This window comes from Pleurodeles waltl, chromosome 7 (genome assembly GCF_031143425.1).
Source record: "Pleurodeles waltl isolate 20211129_DDA chromosome 7, aPleWal1.hap1.20221129, whole genome shotgun sequence".
Classification (NCBI taxonomy): Eukaryota; Metazoa; Chordata; class Amphibia; order Caudata; family Salamandridae; genus Pleurodeles; species Pleurodeles waltl.
Genome location: NC_090446.1, coordinates 550,728,277 through 550,748,006, shown reverse-complemented (window position 1 = coordinate 550,748,006; position 19,730 = coordinate 550,728,277). Strand labels below are relative to the sequence as shown.

Genomic DNA, 19,730 nt, shown 5'->3' with positions numbered 1-19,730 from the left:
AAGGTACTTTATTTTGGTGACACAACTACCAAAAATACCATAGAGACTATATTCCTTTAGGAGGTAAGTAATACACAAATTATATACACTAGCTTGCAGAAATAGGCATAACACAGTTAGAAAACAGTGCAAAAATTAGAGTTAGAATTAGTGAAAAGCACAATAGTTAGAAATTGGCCTAGGGGGAACTCAAACCATATGCTAAGAAAGTGGAATGAGAATGTTGGTTTCCCACCTAGACAAGCGTAGTGTGTAGAGGGGACCTGGGAGTACTAGAAAACACCAAAGGCAAATACCAGAACCCACCCCAGTGCCCAGGAAAGAAGGAGTAAAACACAGTAACTTTCACAGAACACACACAGTCACGAGAAAGAAGATTATGCAAGAACCAGAAGAGACTGCAAGACACTAACAGTGGACTCCTGGACCTGAAGACCTGTGGAAGAAGGGGACCAATTCCAAGAAGCACAGAAGAATCCAGGGAGAACAGGAGCCCCTGCTAACCCGTATGAAGGTGCAAAAGAAGAACCACTGGTGAAGAAGAACAGTCAGTATTGCACCCAAGAAGATGGATTTGGGTTCCTAGTTGGTGCAGGTGATGTCCCACTCCGGATGGAGGATTGCAGTCTGGTTTGCATCACTGGAGCCCACCAACAAGCCTTGGCACATGCAAAGCTCGCGGTTAGTGGAAAATGGCGCTGTCTGGGACCAGGAAGGACCAGGTGGATTCTACCCAGGAGGAAGAGTCGATGGGGGACTTCCATGCCTGAGTTGCCCATTTAAATTGTATAATAAATTGACTTATATGGGGCTTTCTAGTCAGACCGTTTGAAAATGTTACCATCTGAATAACAAAAGCAACAGACCTTGTCTTTTTTACAAAAATATCACATTTGCCATTATTGGTTTTGGACATTGCTGGCAGACTGCACAGAACATTTGTTTTCAGGGATAAACTGGTAATTCTTCCACTTCAATATTTAATTCAGGCTTCTGTTAAAAACAGATTATAGATGGAAAGAGTTGGCATACTTTAGGTTTCAACTTAAAAAGTAATTCTGAAACAGGGAAGGTATTTATAAGTGATAAAAGGTTTGTAAGATGAAGTGCCCAAACAGTCAAACTTAAATATTCAAATAGGATATCAATTATTCAATTGCTATAGAAGAGCAAAAAATGGAATTACAATGAAGTCATAGATTTTGATTTAAGTATAACTAAATTAGGGAAACACAACATTATCGCCATTTTTTTAATGCTAATTTGGCCCAATGAGGCCAAATTCGCCACACCAAAATTACTAAGTGGCGCAATGCATGCATTGCACCACTATGTAACCCACTGCACTACATTATGCCTGTGCCAGGCATAATGTATGCATAGGGAGCGTTCCCCTGTTAGGGGGCCAAAATAAATCTAAGAGATTTCTTTGTGCCATTTTTTTCAGTACTTTTGACACCTGATCAGAGGAAGTGTTAAAGGGGCACACCATTATTTACAGTGGCCTCAATTGGGCTTTGAGGACTAGTGTCCAAATTGTTTAGGCTAATCCTGCGAACTAGCACAAAAAAGTGTGATGCTAGTTCCCTAACTACAGCCATGGTGTGTTGTATTTTAGATACAATGCGCACATGGTGACGTTAGGACGGTGCAAAGGGGTAGAATTTTCTTCAATCTGGCCCAGAGTTTTCTTTGATGAGTTGTCCAATCAGCTTAAAAAGCTCAGATTTTTCATTTAATTCCAATTACATGATTTTCAAATTGAAGTTATTCAATAAAAATGATTTTCACTTGCTAAATGCTTCAGACCCACTTTCACGAAACCACTGATGGGTGTGTCAGCTCCAGTTAAAATAACTGGTATTTTGAGACCAGCAGCCTTTATTGTGAAGCAGACAAAGTGGTACATCTTACAGACTAACTAAACAGCAGCAAGACAGATAAGCATTCATGCCTAAACCTGTTACACACTTCCTCCTTTCCTGATCATGAGGCATTCGATGTGTGCTGTATGCAACACCAGGAGCTGTGTGACAGAAAGTGGCCCTGGGTGCAACGGGCATGTGCACCCATTTTGTGCACCCTGTACCACTTTACCATTCCAGAATAGGCTGCAGACACTTGTGCGGCCCTTCCGTAATACTGATAGTTCTAGTGCTCATGTAGCGCCAGTGCTGTTTCCAGAGGACATTTCCTCATTTGCATGGGTGCATGGCCCAATGCAAATGTGGGGATCACTTTGACTCTCGGCCTATTACAGATTACAGATGTAGGCACAGAGGCAAACATACCCTTAGGAGGCACACTGAACATGCACCACAAAAAGTTGGCACAATGCCAGTTCACCCCTAATGTCAACCTTCTGGAGGAACAAAAGGCGTTACAATGGACCCTCCAGACAACCCCTTGCAGGAGGGTGCAGTCATTTTGCAAGGGGATCTCTAATCTCTCTTGAATGTGCAGGCAAGCCGCTGCCTGTACTGTGATACACGGAGCTGCTTTGAAGCAGCCAGCTTGTATTTCACTTGAATGCATGCCCTCCAGGCAGCACAAGTTTGTGTATTCACTGAAAATGGTGCACTCTCCCTGTTAGCTCCCCGTGCTCCTATTTTAAGTTTCACAGTGGCACAAATAGGGAAACCTCACACTTGACGTAATATGGGCCCAGTTGTTTAAGTGCAACTTTATATTTAAATACAATAAGCTCTGGTCTAACCCCTGCTCCCTCAATTTGCACCAAAGAGGAAGTGATCTATCTGAACAAACTCTACAAAGCAGCCATATACAGCACCTTCTGCTCACCCTAGAGACCTCCTTCAGTAACTGTTCAGAATGATAAATTAATTATCTGCAGAAAACCATCGGTATGCTGATAAATCCTCAAGGTTACCCTTTTTAAAGATGATTTCCTGTTGTCCAGATAACTGCAAAGCAGTCGATGTGACTAACCCAGAACTGCCGATATAGACATCATTTAGCGGTTGCAGATGCGACCCTTGTTTTGCCCCTTGTGACCCATGTCACTGCCCTTACAACCCCTGGCCTCAGAGGTGGCAAAATCATTGGCAGGAAAACAAGGGCAGCTTGTCCCTATGGAAATCAGTTGAGGCTCCGTATTTCTTGTTTTCACTCAGCTTTCTTTTATTATACTGCTAGTAACATATATTATTCACTATTAATGTAATACAAAAATGGTGTATAATGAGCTGGAATATGACCCTAACTGGCAGCTGAGGTAAGCAAAATTGGTTTTAGATGTATGTTGTGCACGTGGATGCAGGTGAAAGTGTTTTTATGTGAGAGAAAAGGTGTGAATGTGTGTATGCGTAAGCATATGTGTGAGTGAAAGTAAAGGTTAAATGACCTTTGATGTCACTTCCACTACTCTTTACATTTTAGTGAACTGACTTCCATGGCTGCTGAATTTGGAACTGGATGACCAGGTTTTTACCTCTGTGCCTAAAAAAATGAATGTGTTGTTCTGGGGAAACATTCTTTTCTCCACAGAATGAACAGCAACCTCCCTTTACAAAGCAGTCTCTACCGCAACTGCAATGTTGCCATACAGTCCAAAATCCAGTGTCCCCCAGTCGCAGTCATGGTAGAGCCTGTGTTGTATAGGCATGCGGAGTAAATGCATGCAGGGTTCCATCATACAACAGTTGTTGTGTAATAGAATTGGTGCTCATGTAAAAGTACTCCAATGGGGTTGAGTCTGCGCTCTATAAAACTGACAAAAAAACATATCTTCTTTGCTGTTCAAAAAATAGCTCATGCTTCAAAAGTTAAAAGATACATATTTCATAGAGATGCATGGATGTTTAAGGGAATAGTTGATACCCTTGTGATTGTACAGTACTAGCCACCTTATAATGAGAATGTCTCATTGTATTTCAGCATCAGCCTATCCACCATAACCGTTGTCCTCGGAACAAATGAGCTTTACTACTGGAGTCCCTCACCTGATACTTCCAGGGTTTCGAGGATCATCACCAATCCAAAGTACTCAGGGGGAGACGCATCAATGGGAGACATCTCACTGTTGGAGCTTCAAACACCAATGACCTACACAGATACCATTCTTCCTATATGCCTGCCTGGTGCTGTCAAGTTTCTAACTGGAATGAATTGCTGGGTCACCGGATGGGGAAACCTCCAAATTTCGTGTAAGATATCATTATAGAATGGCAGAGATGAACATACTTTCTAATGTTTGAAATGGCAACACATAGATCATTGCAATGTAACTTTTTCTCAGCCACTAGTCATCTTAACCTAACAATAATTTGTTAATTTATCTTACTTTTATAAACTTCTCCAAAAGAGTAAGTGTGCTGATTCCTATGGTGATTCAAATAAATGAAGAAATTAGGGGCCATATTTATCATTGTTTCATGCAACACAATACGGCAAGACACCTTGCAGTGCTGACCTGCATGAAAAGGAGAGAACAGGAATGCACCATATCTATCAAGATATGGTGCATTCCTGCTCTCTGCCAGCGCTGGTGTATAGACTGCTGGGTCAGCACAGGCACATTTGGGTTATGGTGCAAGGGTGCCTCTATTACAGGCAGGCTTGTTTTCCTCCATGAAGGGGCACCTTTCTGCACAAAAACAAAGGGCCAGATGTACTTCTGTTTTTAGCTGTCACAAACGGAGATTCACCCCATTTGTGACTGCTAAAATGGTAACTGGCATGTACAAACCCTATTGTGCTAGTCTGTAACTTATTACTGGCTCAAAAAATAGGATTTGCAAGTCGCTATTAGGAAGGGGTGTGCCAAGGGCATACCTTCCTAATAGCGAGCCACAGGTGGATGTACAATTGTTTTGCGACTGAAATGCAGTTGTAAAACAATCACAGTTTACTGCCTACTTCAAGTAGGAGGTAAGCCAGTCACAAACAGAAAGGGGTCCCTAAGTGACCCCTTCCCCTTCGTGACTGGTAGCAAAAATGTTTTTCAAGAGGAGGCAGTGGTTCAACGGACCACTGCCTACTCTTAAACATGAAACTGAAATGTTTCAGTTTTCTTTTTGAAACACAACCCTTTTTCCTTTAAGGATAACAGGTTGCATTTCAAAAAGAAAATGGATTTATTTAAAAAGCAGTCAGACATGGTGGTCTGCTTACTGCAGCAGGCCATCATCCCTGAGAGCGCTGGCCATTCACAAAGGGTTGCAAATTGCGACTTGCCTCATGAATATTAATGAGGCAGGACCCTGCCAGCCCTTATGTGATATGCAAATAGTGTCTCAGACACTGTTGTACATCAGAGATTGCCACTGGCAATTTGCAAAACGCTCAGATTCGCACATTGTGAGCCGCAATCTCTGACGGACATACATCCGGCCCCTAATCCTCTAACACTTTTTCTTCTTTCTATGTGTGCCTCAGAATTCAGCACATGTAGAAAGAGATAAAAACAAGGAGAAATAAACATATTTCTCATTACGTCTCCTCTGGGAAGGTGTAGCATTCTAACTCAACACTAGGTCTACCAATATTGGTAAATGTGGGAATGCTTCATAATCCATGTGTGAATGTGTGGGAACACCCATGCTCTGCCATGAGTGGTAGACCTGGAAATGCATCAAATTGCTACACCATCCCAGGGGAGGCATAACGAGGAGAAATATCTTTATATCTTCATAGGATTGTTTTTGTGCAGGCAGTTGTCCCTTTCAGCACAAAAACAATCCTGTCTATAATGCAGGCACCGTTGCACCATGGTGCAAGTGTGCCTGTATTGGCTGTAGGAAGCCAAATGTGCGCAAGCACAGGCAACAAGCAGGAATGCACCATATCTTCATAGATATGATGCATTCCTGTCTTCTCTCTCTCACGCAGCTCAGTGCAGGAAGGTGCCTTGTTGTGTTGCGTTGCATGAACAAATAATAAATATGGCCCTGAGTGCCTTATTTACAAGTGGCTTGCGCAACTGGTGCATCATTTTTTACACCCCAACAGCGCAGAGTACAGGCTCATATCTTCAAGCCTCCTAAAAGCCACTTTGCATGGCTTTTTATGGCCTTGTAGATGTGGAGTAAGGCAATGCAGTGCATTTGCTGTGTTGTCTTTTTCTGCATCAAACAGGCATTCCATGGGTATTGTAGTATGTGTTTTCTTGCCACGCTATGGATTTTGATGCATTCACAGATTTACAAGGATTTGTAGACCTGGGAATGTATCAAAAGCCCATGCCTCTCCAAGGGAGGCTCAACAAGGAGAAATATCTTTATTTCTCCTTGTTTTTACCTTTTTCTATGTGTGGTGCATTTTGCAGTACATATAGAAAGAGTAAAACACCTCTCATGATTGCTTTTGTACAGGAGATTGTCCCTTGCTGCAAAAAAACAATCATTCTTCACAACCCAGGCACCCTTGCATCATGATACCAGGGTGTCTGCATTGGCGCACAACAGCCCATTGTGCGCCAGTGCAGGGGAGAAGGACAGGAATGTACCCTATCCTGCACATACAGTGTGTTCCTTACCCTTTTTTGGATGCAGGGCTGTACAGCAAGAAGGCTTGTGGTTCTGTTCTGCATCAAAAGATTGTAAACATGCCCTCTGGAGTTTAAGCCAAGGGGTATCCAGAAGTACTCAGAATTACACGGGAATTGGTAAAAGCCCAAAGGCAGGAGTGGAACTCAGCTCTGCAGATGTCAGGTAGGCAACGTAGCCCTTTGACCACATCTGCTATTGACCCATACTGTTATTAATATTCAGTTGATGTGGAATCTCTATCATGCTGAATACATAGCATATTGAATACCTACACAAAACCTCATCACAGGAAGGGAACAGCATGCAATAACATTGCTTCTTGGTGGATCTGAAAGTGACACATGATGTATTGAGAACATCCTCATAGTCTTGAACAATGTAATTGATCACCTTCTCCTGGTAACTGGCGAGAAATATAATGCAAGTGAAGAAAGTTATGAAAGGCAGGGTTCACTGTGTTTTTTAATAATGCAAGATGTGTAATCATGTGTTTATGAATTATCTGTTGCCTGTTTCCCAAACTATTATTTATGTTCTAAATGTCATTGTCAATACGGTGATTTTGGGGATTTGGGGTGACTTTTATCGTAGTTTTTTAAAACAATTTGCATGTGAGTTTCAAAGTATGAGGTAAAAGAGCTCTGTGTTTTATGAATGGTTTCATATATATACGGTCTTTTCATCAACAGTGCCTTCGACATATCAGCAGACTCTTCAGGAATTTGAGTTGCCCCTGATAGATGCCCACAACTGCGATGCCATATACCACACGCTCATACCTGTTGGAAGAAATGTCACCATTATTCCAAACACCGCCATGTGCACTGGACCTAAAAGAGGAGCCACTAACTCATGTCCGGTAAGTTTCTGTCATAAACAGTGCTTAGTTTGAGCGGGTGATTGTAGGTGGGGGCTTTCAGCCCTCATTTAGTGGACCAGCACTTATTTTTCCTCATTAAAGATTTCCTGAGTGCAAGAGAGGGAAAACACACAAATGAAAAGGGAGGGAAAAATCGTCAATGAGGGAGAAAGCTGGTACCTGCAGGAGTGAGAGAAAGAGGCAGAGTATCTGTCATTGTCTTAAAGAGGCCCAAGGATGATTCATGACTATAACCTTTGTATTCTGCTCACTGACATTTAATAACAACAGCAACAGCCTTCTGAGTAGCGCTTTGGGCACTGGTTAGGGATAGTAGGTAGGTTTCACTATAAGGTATGCATGTTAAGGTTAGGTGTGGTTGGTGGGGTTGTATGATGGAACTACGCATGCGGCAACCACACATGCCTGAACAACGATTTTTCGTTGTAAAGGCATGCCTAGTAAAGGCATGTGTGGAAATAGCATGTGTTGTTGTCGTATGCCACCGCCACACCGTAAAAGCAGAAGTACCCTGACTCCCACCCTTAAAAACAACCCCAATACCCCCCACCCACCCTGAGCTCTAAAACTGACCCCACCCCCCAAAAAAAAACGACCCAACCCCTGAAAACAAAATTACCCCGACCTCCCCACCCCACACCTAAACACTCGAGCCCACGACTGCCCTGAATAAAAAATCATCCCGCACCTAAAAACCCACTCCCCACCTGCCCTAAATACAAAATTACCCCAACCCTCCACCCCTAGAAACCCTCCTGCCCTAAATACAAAATTACCCAGACCCCCTGTCTCCCACCCCTAATAGCCCACATCCCACCTGCCCTAACTACAAAATTACCCCTGCCCCTCAAACCCCTACCCCGACCCACCCTAAATACTAAATTACCCCTCCCGCACCCCTAAAATCCCACCAGCCACCTGCCCTAAAAACATAATTACCCCAACCCCCAAATACAGAATTACCCTGATCCCCCACCATGCCCCAAAAAACCCGGCCCCCCCACCTGCCCTAAATATAAAATTAGGCTGACCTCCGCCCCTAAAAACCAGAACCCCCAGACCTCCTAAATACAAAATTACCCCGACCCACACCCACCACCCCGCCCCTAAAAACAAAATAACCCCAACCCCCCACCCCACCCTGAAAACCACAGTACCGCCCCCCACCCCGCCCCTAAAAAAAAAATTACCTAACTACCCCAACACCTTCACTCGCCACTCCCACCCCTAAAAACTACCACCAACCCTGCCCCACTTACCTGACAGCATCCTCTCCTGATGGATCTTCCTTTTTCTCTGCCTTAGCCATGCATGTGCATTGTTCCGCACATGCATGGTTAAGGCAGATAAAAAGGTCTGCGTTGTTCAGGCAAGCGTCATTCTACTTGCATGAACAACGCAGGCTTGGTTCTGGATGCGTTGTTCTGGATCTTTCCCAGTTAGTGGTGGTATGTGATTTAATAGAAAATCAATTCTTTGCAATATCATTACTGAGAAACTATTTCCCCTAAACTGTGTAATTGAAATTTTGACAATGAATGACATCTATCTTGTCATAGAATGTCTTTTTTTCTGAAACTGCCTTTTGATGCTTATTTTTCACGATAGAAATGCAAAGGTTTCATGTCATTCTTACATAAACATTTTTGTCTGAGGTTTTGTTATTGCTTTACTTTATGAGACTGCATTTCAGATTTATATCTTTGATGTTATCGAACAAATGCTTTGAATGCTTTTTATTCCCTGATCTGTGCGTACTCCTAAAACACCATCTATTCCTGACCCCCTCACAATCATTAAACACCATCTATCCCTGACCCCTCAAACCCCTCAGAATTCCTCTCTGCACCCCTAAAACAACATCCATCTGTGACCCCCTCCCAATCTTTAAACACCCTCCATCCCTTCCCCCTAAAAAACCCTCACTACGCCTACACTCTGCTCATTCATGACCCCTAAGCTCCACCCATCCTTAGACCCTAAAAACCCATCACTACACCTAAACAGCACTCATCACTAACCCCTAAGTTCCACGCATACCTCTTTCTACCTCCTAACTCCACCCCTTGCTGAACCTTAAAACCCCTAATTACTCTTACACCCCACCAGTTATTGAACCCTACATACCATTTTCCATGCTTCAACTCCACCCATCCCTGAACCCATAAAACCCCTCACCACACTTAAACTCCAACCATTCGTGATCCCTTCAAACCCCTTTCTACATCTAAATGCCACCCATTCCTAACCCTCAAATCCTCTCACCGCCGTAAACTCCACCCATTCCTGAACCCTTAAAACCTGTCACTATCTCTGAACTCTGCCTATCAATGCACCTTAAAAACCTTCACCAGCCCTAAACTCTGCCCATCTGTGAACACTAAAAAAACCCTCAACACCCCTACACTTCACTATCCTTCAAACCGAAAGACCCTTCACCACCCCTAAACTCCTTTCATTCTTTATCCATAAAAATCTTTGCTACCCATAAACTCCATCCATTCCTCACCACCCATAAACTTTGTACATTCCTGATCCCTAAAAAACCCTCAGCACCCCTAAACTCCTACTATCCCTGAACCCTAGAAAGCCCTTTATACACCTAAATTTCACCCAACACTAATCTCTAAAAACACCTCATCACCCCAAAATGTCACTGTTAGACCTGACAGCCTTAGGGTGGTCACCCCTAACTTTTTGCCTGCCTCCCTCCACGTTTTGGACACTGTTTTTGCTGGTTTTTAGACTCTGCACACTTTACCACTGCTAGCCAGTACTAAAGTGCATATGCTCTCTCCCCTTAAACATGGTAACATTGGATCATACCCAATTGGACTATTTAATTACTTATAAGTCCCTAGTAATGTGCACTGTATGTACCCAGGGCCTGTAGATTAAATGCTGCTAGTGGGCCTGCAGCACTGGTTGTGCCACCCACTTAAGTAGCCCCTTAACCTGGTCTCAGGCCTGCCATTGCAAGGCCTGTGTGTGCAGTTTTACTGCCACTTCGACTTGGCATTTAAAAGTACTTGCCAAGCCTAAACCTCGCCTTTACCTACCTATAAGTAACCCTTAAGGTGTGCCCTGGGTAACCCCTAGAGCAGGGGGAGGTGTGGTAAAAAGCAGGACATGTACCAGTGTAGTTTACATGTCCTGGTAGTGTGAGACTCCTATATTCGTTGTTACACTACTGTGAGGCCTGCTCCTGTCATAGGCTAACATTGGGGCTGCCCTCATACATTATTGAAGTGGTAGCTGCTTATCTGAAAAGAGTAGGAAGGTCATATTTAGTATGGCCAGAATGGTAATACAAAATCCTGCTGACTGGTGAAGTTGGATTTAATATTACTATTGTAGAAATGCCACTTTTAGAAAGTGAGCATTTCTCTGCACTTAAATCTTTCTTTGCCTTACAATCCACGTCTGGCTGGGTTTAGTTGACTGCTCCTTGTGCATTCACTCAGACACACCATAAACACAGGGTACTCAGCCTCACTTGCATACATCTGCATTTTGAATGGGTCTTCCTGTGCTGGGAGGGTAGAGGGCCTGCTCTCGCACAAAGGACTGCCACACCACCTACTGGGACCCTGACAGACAGGATTGAACTGAAAGGGGACCTGGTGCACTTCTAAGCCACTCTTTGAAGTCTCCCCCACTTCAAAGGCACATTTGGGTATAAAACAGGGCCTCTGCCCTACCACCTCAGACACTTCCTGGAGAAGAAACTTGTAACCTGAACCTGCATCCTGCCAAGAAGAAATGCCTGGCTGCCCAAAGGACTCACCTGACTGCTTTCTCTGAAGGACTGCTGCCTTGCTGTTGCCCTGCTGCCTTACTGTCCCCTAGCTGTGGTGAAGAAGTGCTCTCCAAGGGCTTGGATAGAGCTTGCCTCCTGTTCCCTGAAGTCTCAGGACCAAAAAGACTTCTCTCTTGCAACTGGACTCCTTGTGCGTTGAAAATTAGACGCACAGCTTGCTCCGCGGTGAAAAATTCACTGCATCCCGACCCGGGACACCGCCGATCGACTTCGCAAGGAAAAGATCGACGCGGCGCCTGTGGTGTGACCAGAACTTCGATGCACGGGCCACCAGATCGACGCACAGCCGACATGAGATGACGACGCCCGACTCCCAGAGGGGAAATCGACGCAGCGCCTGCCGTGACAGAGAAATTCCCCCACATCGCCCACCGGAACGACGCATAGCTTGCCAACAAGCCCAGGATTCCACACACAGACCCCGGGGCATCTGAAAACCCGGCAACCCAAAGAGGAGGCCCGCCCGCACACTGGAAATCAATGCAACGTCTTCCCCGCGTGAAAAATAATGATGCAAGTCTGTGTGCGAAGAGGCGAAACCGACGCACACACCATTTTCTACACATCTCCTCCTCTGCGGCCCTTTGCGGAGATTTTTCACTCAAACCAGGTACTTTGTGCTTGAAAGGGACTTTGTTTGCTTTTAAAAGACTTAAGACACTTTATATAATTTTTCAGTGATATCTTTACATTTTCTTATTGCATCTTTGATCGTTTTTTGACCTGCAAATATCCAGATAAATATCCTATATTTTTCTAAAGACTGTGTTGTATTTTTGTGGTGCTATCTGGTGTTATTGTATGATTTATTGCACAAATACTTTACATATTGCCTTCTAAGTTAAGCCTGACTGCTCAGTGCCAAGCTACCAGAGGGTGAGCACAGGATAATTTTGGGTTGTGTGTGATGTACCCTGACTAGAGTGTGGGTCCTTGCTTGTACAGAGGGTAACCTGACTGCCAACCAAAGACCCCATTTCTAACAGTCACCCATCCCTGAACCAAACAAAATCCTCTCTAGCTCTTGACCCCACCCAGGTTTAATGTAATTTTAGGTTTTACTTAAAATTATCTTTCCTTTAAAATGTGTCCTTTCATTTTCAGTGTGTTTATTTCCTTACAATTGTCTTTCCTTAAAACTGGTTTCTCAGTTTTTGTTTTTCCATTAATTGGCATACATCAATAATTGCTAGGTATGGCAGGTTGGTATGGTAAGTTAAATATGATAGGGTAGGCATGGGTGGTAGGTTAAGTATGATAGGGTAGATGCTGTAGATAGGTTTAGAAGGTAAGGTAGGTTAGTTATTGATAAAGGTGGTTAGGTTTTCTAGGTATGGTAGATAGCTTTGGTTTGTATGGTACAAAGGTATCATGGTAGCTTAGGTATGGTAGGTAGGCATGCCAGTTTGGTACAGTAGGTTAGGTATGGGTGGTAGGTTAGGTATAATAGGTAAGGCATTGTAGGTATGTTAATTTTGGTAGCTAAAATATAGTAGGAATGATAGGCAGGTATAGTAGGTCTGGTATACAGAGATGATGGTAGTTGTGATAGGTATGGATATGGTAGGTAAATGGTTATAGTAAGTAAATATAGGTCATAGATTTGATGTTCATGATTTGTCTGGTATGTTCAATCTCGTATGGTAGGCAGGTTAGGAATGATAGGTAGGCATTGAGTGCATTGACCGCATTGTAGGTGAGTTAATTCAATCCAAGTATGGTAGGGGAAGTGTAGTAGTAATGCATGCAAGCATGACAGATAAGTTAAGTTCATTATGGTATGTTAGGAATTGTAGGACCCATTTATGTATGCTAATTAAAATATTTACCCTAATAAAGCATTTTCTCAAGTTCTTGTTTACAAATCATAGCATTGTTAATAAGAAGCACAAATATGAACTGTAATACTTTTGACTAAGGAACAGTATTTTTGTTGCATCTTTAAGAAAGCTTATGTGTACACCCTCTTTATTTTGGGATTTTAAAAAAAAACAGTCAATATAACAAACATGATATCATGTTAGTAAAGTAAAACAAATGAAGGAAGAAAACATTAAGGAAGGATACTGGTGTGTGACATAGATGCTGGCGATGTGAACTGACGCTGTGCTCTGCTGCTGAAGATGAAGAAGCTTCACGTCCTCCACATCCCTTGTTTGACCGAGTGTCTTAGGTAATGGGGCTCTGGCCGTTGTCCCCTAGTCTGGGCCCAAGCTAAAGGTTTTCAGACCATCTCTCCTCTACCTCACCATTGTGCAAGTTTGTGGACAGCCTGCTCCCTCTGTTTTCCCCATGCAGTAATTGGGGAATGGCGGTGCTATGAGGTAATACAGCCCAGGTGGTAGATGCTTATAAGCCAAAGGAGCCAAGGGGGCGAGGGAAGGCTCAACCTGGAGTGGTTGTGGATTTGAAAGCTCAGAAGGGGCTGTAAAAAGAAAGTACAGGTGAGCAAAGGTAGGGTAAGGGGCTACAATCTCTGGTGGCAGTGGTGGAGTAGGAAGCTTTAGGCTGCAGGTAGCTCGAGCTGCACAAAGGTCGCCCGGCATTAAGCGGGTGCAGCTTGTTCAGGCGAGGCTGCTGTGCTCAGCCCACCAGTCTCCTTTTGCCCTGTGCCCCAGTGCCCCCTGTGCCTTTTCAATTTGTGCTATTTAAAATTCTAAATTTCTCTCCCCTGTTTTTCCTCCTAATTGCAACACTGCAGACTGCGCAGACCTGACCAGTCTAATTTTATAAAGAAAATTAGTGGCAGGTGAGCTTGCACTACAAACTACCACAAGCTACACCAGTAGCCACATTAACAGCTTACAATCTAGCGTGCTCGTGCCCCATCACCCCTCTGGGGGTTGTGGTGGCGCTAGCAGCCTCATGGAGTCCCAAGGAGTCTTAAGGGGTTCTAACCTCACGAGAATATCAAGCTGATCAAGCTGTACCACAGTGCTTTAATGAGGATCCTAACAGGAATCAATTAATAAGGCTATAAAAGGGTGGCAAGACATTAAGGAGGTCATTACAACATTGGCGGTAAAAGCCGCTTACCGCCGTGCAGAAGACCGCCAACACACCGCCGCGGCTGCGGAATTTCGCCACAGCTATTATGACCCACATCTTGGAACCCGCCAAAATTCAGACACCCACACAAGTCTGACACAACAAAAAGTCAGTGATAAGCTGGCGAAAACAAAACCTCCACGGTCACGCCAACAGAAATACACCCACACTATCACGACACACGAATCCACGCGGCGGTCTTTCAACCACGGTATTCCATTGGCGGTACACACCGCCGCGCTCAAAATACACACACTCTTACAAAACACAGCCACATTGGACAATTCAAAATGCACACACCTGATACATTTACACACACCACTCCCATACACCCAATACAATATAAAACACACACCCACATCACCCACAAACCCCTACGACAAAAATTGAGAACGAAGCACAGAGAGAGACACCACCAGCAAGTACAACAGCATCCACAGGCACATAACACCATCAACCACACAACTTCCACGCACCTCACACAACACACCACTAATTATCAGCACACTTATCACCACACACACCACCCCACACATCACCTACACCACCCCATGGCACGGCAAAGACAGCCCAGGGTCTCGGAGGAGGAGCTCAGGGTCATGGTGGAGGAAATCGTCCGGGTCGAGCCACAGCTATTTGGAGCACAGGTGCAGCACACCTCAATTGCAAGGAAGATGGAGCTATGGTGAAGAATAGTGGACAGGGTCAACGCAGTGGGACAACACCCAAGAAATCGGGAGGACATCAGGAAAAGGTGGAACGACCTACGGGGGAAGGTGCGTTCCATGGTCTCAAGACACCACCTGGCGGTTCAACGGACTGGCGGCGGACCCCACCTCCTCACCCACAACTAACAACATGGGAGGAGCAGGTCTTGGCAATTCTGCATCCTGAGGGCCTCGCAGGAGTAGGTGGAGGAATGGACTCTGGTAAGTCAAATCTTAACTATTAAATCCCCCACCCTACCTGCATGCTATCACATAACCCCACCCTCGCCACCACCCCATCACTCCAACTCCTCACAAATGTACCAATATCACAAACCACACATCCCAACACCAAGCCCTGCATGCAACAACAAAGCATGGACACCCATCACCAAAGCATGCACACTGCACATAGCCATACACCCCCCTAAACCATCATCACACAAGCTCCCACACAGGAATGCCAGCACTGGGGTACACAGTCACCCACCCATTGCACACCATGCCACACACAGATGCAATATTCATGCCTTTCCACCCCTGCAGAACCCCTACCCAACATCACCAGACAGGAGGGTCCAGACATGTCCACTCCACCCACAGAAGAGGTCCACAGTGATGACAGCACCTCTGTCCAACTGGATCTAGATGACCAGCCCGGACCATCGGGGGCCTCGGGACAGTCGGTTCCCCTCACACAGGCACAGGCCACCACAGACCTTACCCCCTCTGGAAACACCAGCACAGCACCCACCCAGCGTGCCCATACCTCCGTCCCCAGGGCACGTCAATCAGCTGTGTGTCCACCACTACAGGGAACCCAGGATAACCCACCACCCCAACAACAACAGGGACCTGGGGGCAGTGGCAGTGGACACACGGTCCAGGGGATGGAGGCCCAGGAACACAGGGGAACTGGGAGGGCTGCCGTGCTAAAGGGGGCGGACAGGCCAAGGGACCCCACTCTCCACAAGGCCCTCTCCTCCATCATGGGAGCATACCACCACTCCCAGGAGACGATGGCAACTGTACTGGCCAAGTTTCAGGAGACCCAGCACATGCAGGAGGAACAGTATATGGGCTTCAGGGAGGAACTCAGAACCATCAGCTCCACCCTGGGCACCATCGTAGGGGTGCTGAAGGAACTACTTAACACCAGGAGGGATACTGTGGCACTCCAAGAGGCCCCTGACACTAGCATGGACGATGAACTGCCCACCACCTCCGCCGGTGCTAGTGGACAGGATGCCCCGCCACAGGACCACCACACCAGCACCCCACCCCCTGCAGAGGGAGAACCACCCCGCAAACGGTCCCTGAGATCCAGGAACAAGACAGAGCACGATGCCAAGACCCCCACCAAGAAATGAGACCACCCTGATTGTCATCCCACTGTCCTACTTTGTCACCCTGTCCATAATTAAACTGCCCCAGCTCCACTTCCTATGCCCATATGGGCAATGCACCTGTGAGACTAATAGAATGGACTCTGCCATGGACACTCCTCCACCATCACCCCTCACCATTTAACTTCCCCTTCCAATATTTTGCAGTTAAATAAACACACCTAAAGGGGGGGCGTGGCTTGGCCACCGGGCAAGATGGCCGTCACCCTGTGAGGCTCTGCCGGGGCCTGGCACTTTATCCGCTTAAATCCATCCTAATCGGGGCGGAAATGGAGCGGACTCCTGGCGCTTCCCCCCGGGAGGCTGGCCGGCGATGTTTGGGCCGGGTCTGACTGCTGCCCGGGTCCGGGAGGCGGGGGAGCGTCGAGAGGCCTAGCGCCGGCTGCTCTCCGCGTGCGCTGGCTCCTGAGGTGTGCGCGGGGTGAGCGAAGGCGGCGACCGCTTCCCCTGATTGAGAGGCGCGGGGACAGGGGAGCAGAGGACTCGGGGGAAGCCTGACCGGTGGTCGATTCGGGCCGCGGCTCCCCCGCCCCCCCCCCCCCTTCTCCTCTTTATTACTCCGGTGATTGGCTCTGGGTGCGTGTTGCGGCCTGCCTCGGACCTCGCGGGCCGCTCCCGCCCATTGGAGGGGGTCTCCCTCGGGGGCCCCCGGATTCCGGAAACACGGCGGAAGGGCGCGGGGCCCGGATGGAAGACGGCGCATACCGAGCGCTGGCGGAGTGCACCGGGACTGAATAAGGAGCGTGCCTGAATCTGGGCCTGCTTGGGAACCTGCTTGGTGAACTTGGACACTGCCCTCGGCTGCCTGTATAAATTTCTCAGACGTCCTGCGGATCACACATGGAATCCTGCACAGAACTGGGAGCGTGAGCCAGGTAGGGGGCGAACTGAGGGTGGGGCGGGGGTCTGGGGCCCTGGCTCGTACGGCTCTTTGACCCCGGTACCCTATGGACTCGGGAGGCCTGAACGCCCCGGACTAGCAGCTTGGTGGCTGGTTAGCCCCCTCCTCCCCCCGCCCTCCTGAGCTGAGTCGTGCCCCCTGAAACTGGTGCAGCGAATCTGGGGCCACGCATGGAGATGTAGGGCTATGAGAGAAGCGGAGGCTGCTGGGCGTACCGGGGGCCACCTGACAGCTTAGTGGAGTAAGTGAGACAGTCGATGAGTTGTTTCTTCCGGCGTTGGAGACTCGTTGTCCTGGGCGAGTGCATTCGGACTACTCCAGTCGCACCATATGGTAATACTGCAAGATGGGAAAGGCAGATAAGCGACAGGCTAAACTCTCCTTCTCCGGAGGAGAAAAACGGGGCGCCACCTCCGAGCCCCGGCTCGGAGATGCAGACACTGAGGAGGGATCTCCCGAGATGTCCGTGAAAGCCATGTTCATGGAACTCAAGACCAGTTTGGCCGGAATAGACGCTAAGCTGGATCATGTAACGGAGCGGCTTGACCGCATTAGAGCCCGAGTGGACGACCATTATGCTAGATTTGAAACTCTAGAGACTCGCACATCTGATATAGAGGACGCTCGCAGTGGCGATAGAGAACAGATAGCGCAGATGGAACGCCTTCTGGAGGTGATACGAAACAAGAATGAGGACCTGGAAGCTCGGTCCCGACGCAACAATATCCGTATCGTGGGGCTGCCGGAGACAACAGATATGAGTCGCATGGAAGACTTTGTCGAGAACATGCTACAAGAGCTGTTTCCTGGAGAGTTATCTCGGCTGCTGGTGATTGAGAGGGCACACCGATCCTTGGGCCCTCGGCCTCCGCCGGGCACTCCTCCGTGCCCAATTATTGCACGGCTATTAAATTACAGGGACCGAGATACCGTGCTCCGGCTGGCTAGGGAGAAAAGCCCCCTAACATTTAAGAACTCCGAAATTAACTTTTTCCCTGATTACACCCCAGGCGTACAGGCACAGAGACGGGCTTTTCTGCCGATCAAGCGCATGCTCAGTCAGGCTGGAATAGGATTTGCTCTGTTATATCCGGCTAAATTGAGAGTGAGACATGAGGGCAAAGTGCTATACTTCACGGATACAAAGCAGGCGAATAAGTTTGTTAAAAGATTGCCTAAACAGCGGGGGGCGGGGCTGCGGGTGGGGTGAACCCAGAAAACGCCTCACTTAGCGACAATGATTAAGTGTTAGACCTGTGACCTCGCTGCCACCAGAGCTGTGGAGAAATATGGGTCCGCTACATGATCTGCCCCTGTTATATAGTTGTGGGGTGTCCGTGCCCCCTCTCTCCCATACCCTTTTTAGGGTGGAGAGCTGATCGGCGGGCCTATGCCCCCACGGATGAGTCCGGTTCTTTCATGTTACATACCCTTAGTTTGGGCTTTAGGGATGGTTGGGCGGGATACTACTAGGGTCCGATTGGGGGGCCTGGGTGGGAGGGGGGAGGTGAGGGCAAACTGGGAAACGTTTTTGGTTCTTTTTATGTTTGGTTTTTGGCAGGTGGAGGGCTGTGTTCATATGCTGGGCTGCGTGGCTGGGGGTCTGGATGGGGGATGATGCTTCTACTACTGTGAGATGCTTGACATGGAATGTGCGGGGACTTAATGACAACCGAAAAATCCGGCTGGTGATGGCTTATGTTAAACGACATGGCATTGATATTTGTATGCTTCAGGAAACGCATCTGATGGCGTCGTCGGTCAGCAGACTGAGGGCTGGCTGGGTTGGTGAGTCTCATCACTCGGCATACTCTAGCTATGCTCGGGGGGTTGCAATCATTATTCGTAAGGGGCTGCAGTGGCGCACGCGAGAGATCATTATCGACCCCAACGGAAGATATGTAATGCTGAGCGGAATGCTGCTGGACAGGGCTTGCCGGCTAGTGGCAGTGTATGGGCCAAATGTGGATGACTCGGAATTCTTTCTGGAGGTATGGCGCCAGGCAGAGTCGCTGGGAGCCGGGGCTGTGATTTGGGGCGGCAATTTTAATGTTGTGCTGGATGCTTGGCTGGACCGTGAGAGTGTGGCCAGGATGCAACACGTTTCTGCAGCAAGGGCTCTGACAGCATAAATGGATAGTGGCACGCTGGTAGATTTATGGAGGCGGAGACACGCGGGTGTGCGGGAAGGCACTTGTCTGAATCACTTTCATAGCAGTTGGTCCCGCATTGACCAATGGTTGGGCACTAAAGATGTAGAGGTCTGGACTAGAGCAATTAATCATCTCCCTCGCACGCTGTCAGACCACTCACCGGTACTATTAGATCTGGCGTTGCCTAGTGAGTTAAATCCAATGGTAATGTGGCGGTTGCCCAGTGGTGCCCTCCGGGACGACACCTTCCGAGTGGAGATACGAGAGGCCACTCGGCTATTTTTTGAGGAGAACCGAGGGTCGGTG

At 47.3% G+C, this 19,730-nt stretch overlaps 1 protein-coding gene across 1 annotated transcript in view; it reads left to right on the top strand.

Annotated features, from left to right (window-relative positions):
* LOC138246925 (serine protease 27-like) overlaps positions 1 to 19,730 on the top strand; it is a 187,053-nt gene that overhangs the window by 128,021 nt on the left and 39,302 nt on the right. Inside the window, exons 4-5 of the mRNA XM_069201672.1 lie at positions 3,898 to 4,166; positions 7,199 to 7,368. Coding sequence (XP_069057773.1) covers positions 3,898 to 4,166; positions 7,199 to 7,368 — 439 coding nt within the window. The remainder of the gene's footprint in view (positions 1 to 3,897; positions 4,167 to 7,198; positions 7,369 to 19,730) is intronic.